Raw genomic sequence first — 5,174 nt, forward strand, 5'->3', positions numbered from 1 at the left:
ATGGTCAGGACCAGGTCGAGGGCTACTAGCCCTGGCCGTCAGGGAAGCAGAGGCGCTTCAAGTGATCCCCAGCGTGATCGCCAATCTGCACCAGTCATGCAGACGTCATCCGTTCAGAATATGCAATCCATGGCGGCTGCAATGGCGGAATTGACTCGCCAAAACCAGGAGTTAAGGATGGAGATCAGTCAGAGAAGACAGACACGTGAGGAACACGCAGGACAGACACAAGGCCATGGTGACAAAGAGAATACTGAGGTTGGAAGCCAGTTTAGAGGCACCACTTCACGGGTAGTGCCACACTTGAAAGAGGAGATGGACCAAATGAAGAAAGTCATGGAGGAGATGAAGGAGAACATGAGGAGAACTAATCCTATAGAGGATTTGGTCCACAGAACAGATTCTCCTTTTACGGCTTCCATCAATGGCCACCCCTTACCATCAAAGTTCAAACTGCCTTCCCTGGACTCGTATGATGGGACGCGTGACCCCTTTGATCACATTGCAACATTCAAGACGACAATGCACCTCCAAGGGGTCCCTGATGAAATCATGTGTCGAGCCTTCCCTACTACCCTTAAAGGCCCGGCACGAGTTTGGTTCAGTAAAATCCCCCCAAGTTCCGTAAGTTCTTTCGAAGAGTTAAGCAAATTGTTTGTTAACAATTTCATCGGGGGACAGAGGCACAAGCGCTCTTCGTCCAGCTTACTGACCATAGAACAAGGGGAGAACGAAAGCCTGCGGTCATTCATCACTCGCTTCAACAGAGAAGCCCTTAGTGTGGACGAGGTGGACGACAAGCTTCTACTAGCAGCCTTCCACAACGGGATTAATTCGGATTTATTTATCCACAAGCTATACGAGAAGGAGCCTCAAACCATGGCCGAGCTCGTCCATTCGGCTCAGAACTTCATGAATGCAGAAGATGCAATCATAGCCAAGAAGAGGAAAAGAGCTGAGAGGATGGAAGCGCACCCAGCTCGACACTCAGAACAAGCCCCTCGTCCAAAGAAGGGACGGACGGAAGATAGGAAGGAACGAGATGGCAGGAAGACAGGTCCCATGGGAAGAAGCCAGAACTATACGCCCCTGAACGCTCCACTTAATCAGGTGCTCATGCAAATCAAAGACGATCCTTCTTTAAAATGGCCAGAGAAGATGAAAGGGGATCCCAACAAGCGCAATAAGAACAAATATTGTCGCTTTCACAGGGACCATGGGCATGACACGGATGAATGTTATGACCTAAAACAGCAAATTGAGAACCTCATCAGGCAAGGAAAGTTGAAGCACTTCGTTGGAAGGGATCGTACAGATGAGAAGCTGAAAGGCAAAATGGAGGAATCATCCCGGCCCCCACTTGGAGAGATAAGGATTATCGTTGGAGGGAACCCGATGGGGCAATCTTTCAAGTCGAAGAAGACGTATCTCAAAGCGGTACAAAATGTCCAGCTCTCTGGACGACCACCAAGGACGAGATTAATGGACGAGCCAACCATTTCCTTCACCGATGAAGATGCTGAGAGGATCCATCACCCGCACGACGATGCGATCGTCATTACACTGCTCATTGCAGATTATACAACCAGAAGAGTATTAGTTGACAATGGAAGTTCAGCAGACATATTGTACTACCCCGCCTTCCAACAGATGAGGCTTGGACGAGATCAACTTCGTCCAGTATGCTCGCCGCTGATAGGATTTGGAGGAATGAAGGTGCAGCCCGTGGGTACCATTACATTACCAGTGGTGGTAGGGTCATACCCGCAACAGATAACCAAGGAAGTCAATTTCCTCGTGGTAGACTGTACTTCTTCATACAATGCCATCATTGGAAGACCCACTCTTAATAGTTGGAAGGCGATAACCTCGACCTACCATCTATCAGTCAAATTCCCTACTGAGTACGGGATAGGACAAGCACAAGGAGATTAGTTGGCAGCTAGAGAATGCTACTTAGCCATGATGGCTTTGGACGAACAGATGCAAACAATGAGCATCGAGGAGAGAAGAGTTATTGCAGAGCCCACGGAAGTGTTGGAAGATGTTCTTTTGCAAGAAGATGATCCTGAGAAATTTACCAGAATTGGAACAGGTATGAAGGAGAAGGCAAGAGAAGACCTCATCCAGTTCCTGAGAAAAAGTATCGACGTTTTTGCATGGAGTCATGACGACATGCCAGGAATCGACCCAAGTGTGATCACTCATCGATTGAATGTATACCCCCTTTTTAAGCCTATCCGTCAGAAGAAGAGGGTATTCGCTCCCGAGAGGGACAAGGCAATCAAGGAAGAGGTTCAAAAACTAACCACGGCAAAGTTCATTAAGGAAGTCTATTACCCGGACTGGTTAGCCAATGTGGTGATGGTGAAGAAAGCTAATGGAAAGTGGAGAATGTGTGTAGACTTCACTGACTTGAACAAAGCATGTCCCAAGGATAGTTATCCTCTGCCACGCATTGATCAATTGGTGGACTCTACTGCTGGCCATCAGTTGCTAAGCTTCATAGATGCCTTCTCAGGATATAATCAGATCAAGATGGATGAAGCCGATCAGGAAAAAACTTCCTTCATTACCAGCCAAGGCTTGTTTTGCTACAAAGTGATGCCCTTCGGCTTGAAGAACGCAGGGGCAACTTATCAAAGGTTAGTGAATCATATGTTTCGTCCACAAATAGGACGGAATGTGGAGGTTTATGTCGACGACATGCTTGTGAAGAGCATAGACGAGGGAAGCCATTTAGACGACCTACAGGAAACCTTTGAAACACTTCGGCGATATAAGATGAAATTGAACCCAAGCAAGTGTGCATTCAGAGTATCGTCGGGAAAGTTTCTGGGGTTCATGGTCTCGCAAAGAGGAATTGAGGCAAATCCGGACAAGATCCAGGCTATATTGAACATGGAGCCACCAAAGAATATCAAAGAAGTCCAATCCCTCACAGGACGAGTTGCCGCCTTGAACAGGTTTGTTTCGAAAGCCACAGATAAGTGTTTACCTTTCTTTAAAGTCCTCAGGAAGGCATTTGAGTGGACGGACGAATGCCAAAAGGCCTTCCAAGACCTGAAGGACTATCTCACAACTGCCCCATTATTAAGTCCATCCGTGCAAGGAGAAGAACTGTACTTATACTTAGCGGTGTCCCCACACGCCGTAAGTTCAGCTTTAATCAGAGAAGAGGGGAAAATACAAAAACCGGTGTACTACACTAACCGGGCACTCAGAGGAGCAGAGGGAAGGTATCCGCTCATGGAGAAATTGGCTTTTGCACTGATAACGGCTTCTAGGAAGTTGAGACATTACTTCCAAGTTCATGTCATCAATGTCATGACGGATCATCCGCTTAAGAAGGCAATGAACAAGTTGGAAGCCGCAGGACGACTGATTCAGTGGGCGGTTGAACTTAGCGAATTCGACATTCGGTACCAACCGAGAAATGCAATAAAGGCTCAAGCCCTAGCAGATTTCATCGCAGAGTTCACTCCAAGTTACGAAGACCTGGGGGAAGGAGAGTACAACAAATGGGTCGTCCATGTAGATGGATCATCTACATTATATGCTGGAGGAATAGGAGTTGTTTTGCAGTCGCCGGAAGGGGACAAATTGAAATACAAGGCCCGTCTGCAATACCAGACTACTAACAATGAAGTGGAGTATGAAGCCCTTTTAAAGGGGTTGGAACTGGCCAAATCTGTAGAAGCAGACACAATACTTGTCATGGGAGATTCTCAACTGGTCATGGGCCAAGTCAATGGAACATATGAAGCCAAGGAAGACAGAATGAAGAAGTATCTAAGGAAGGTAGTACGCCTTGTGAAGAAATTCAAAAAAGCAGATTTTGTTCAAATCCCAAGGGAAGAGAATGTAGAGGCAGATACTCTGGCGAAGGAAGCATCTGCGAATGAGGCGTTGGACGATATAGATGGTGTATACTACATGCCAAGTATAGACCTTCCAGAACTGATGCAGATAGAGGGAGAAGGAAATTGGATGACCCCAATAGTGTCCTACTTAAAGGACGGAAGGCTTCCAGAAGAGAAGGACGAAGCTAGGAAGCTCAAGGTCAAGTCAGCCAGGTATGTGCTTATGGACGAGGTGTTATACAAGAGAGGTTTTTCCCAGCCTCTCTTAAGATGTTTGGCCCAGACGAAGCGAATTACATGTTGAGGGAGGTTCACGAAGGAGCATGCGGGAACCATTCAGGAGCCAGATCACTCGTCCATAAAGTCATCCGTAGCGGATTCTATTGGCCAACCATCCAAGCTGATGCTAAAGCATATGTCAAAGTATGTGATCAATGTCAACGCTTCAGCAACATTCCCAGACAACCAGCAGAATATCTCACGCCAATGATGGCCCCTTGGCCTTTCGCGCAATGGGGACTAGACATTTTGGGGCCCTTTCCGACTGGAACTCGGCAAATGAAGTTTCTGGTGGTGGGAATAGATTACTTCACAAAATGGGTGGAAGCCGAACCCTTAGCCAAAATTACGCAGCAGAATGTCAAGAACTTCGTCTGGAAGAACATTGTATGCAGATTCGGAGTACCTAGAGTACTAGTGTCTGACAATGGACGACAGTTTGACAACACACCTTTCAGGGAATTTTGTGAACAGCTTGGAATGAAGAACCATTACTCCTCACCTTCCCACCCACAGGCCAATGGCCAGGCAGAAGTAGCGAACCGATCCTTGCTGAAGATCATCAAGACTCGGCTCGAAGGGGCAAAGGGAATATGGCCGGATGAATTACCAGGTGTTTTATGGGCTTATAGAACGACAGCGAGAACTCCAACAGGAGAAACTCCTTTTAAACTAGCCTACGGAAGCGAGGCAGTTATACCAGCAGAAGTACACATGACGAGCCACAGGGTGAGGAAGTATCAAACTGAAGAAAACGAGGAACAGCTCCGTCTTAACCTTGACCTTATGGACGAGGTCAGGATGGATGCAGAGCAGAGGACAGCAAGGTACAAAAATCTAATGGCAAGACAATATGACGCTATGGTGAAGCCTAGGCGTTTCAACATCGGGGATCTCGTCTTGAAGAGGGTTACCTTGGCAACAAGAAACCCGGCCTACGGGAAACTTGGCCCAAATTGGGAAGGACCTTATAGGGTTATCAACTGCAAAAGGCAAGGATCCTACTATTTGGAAGCTTTGGATGGGCGGAGG

The 5,174-nt window shown here is 47.2% G+C and overlaps 1 protein-coding gene across 1 annotated transcript; it reads left to right on the forward strand.

Moving 5' to 3' along the window:
- Positions 1-1,935, forward strand: LOC115972240. Its single transcript, XM_031092455.1, has 2 exons — positions 1-891; positions 1,111-1,935. Exons 1-2 carry the CDS (start codon positions 1-3, stop codon positions 1,933-1,935), a joined length of 1,716 nt encoding a protein of 571 aa, XP_030948315.1.
- The last annotated feature ends 3,239 nt before the right edge of the window (positions 1,936-5,174 follow it).

The sequence above is a fragment of the Quercus lobata genome, chromosome 2 (genome assembly GCF_001633185.2).
Source record: "Quercus lobata isolate SW786 chromosome 2, ValleyOak3.0 Primary Assembly, whole genome shotgun sequence".
In the NCBI taxonomy this organism is placed as follows: domain Eukaryota; kingdom Viridiplantae; phylum Streptophyta; class Magnoliopsida; order Fagales; family Fagaceae; genus Quercus; species Quercus lobata.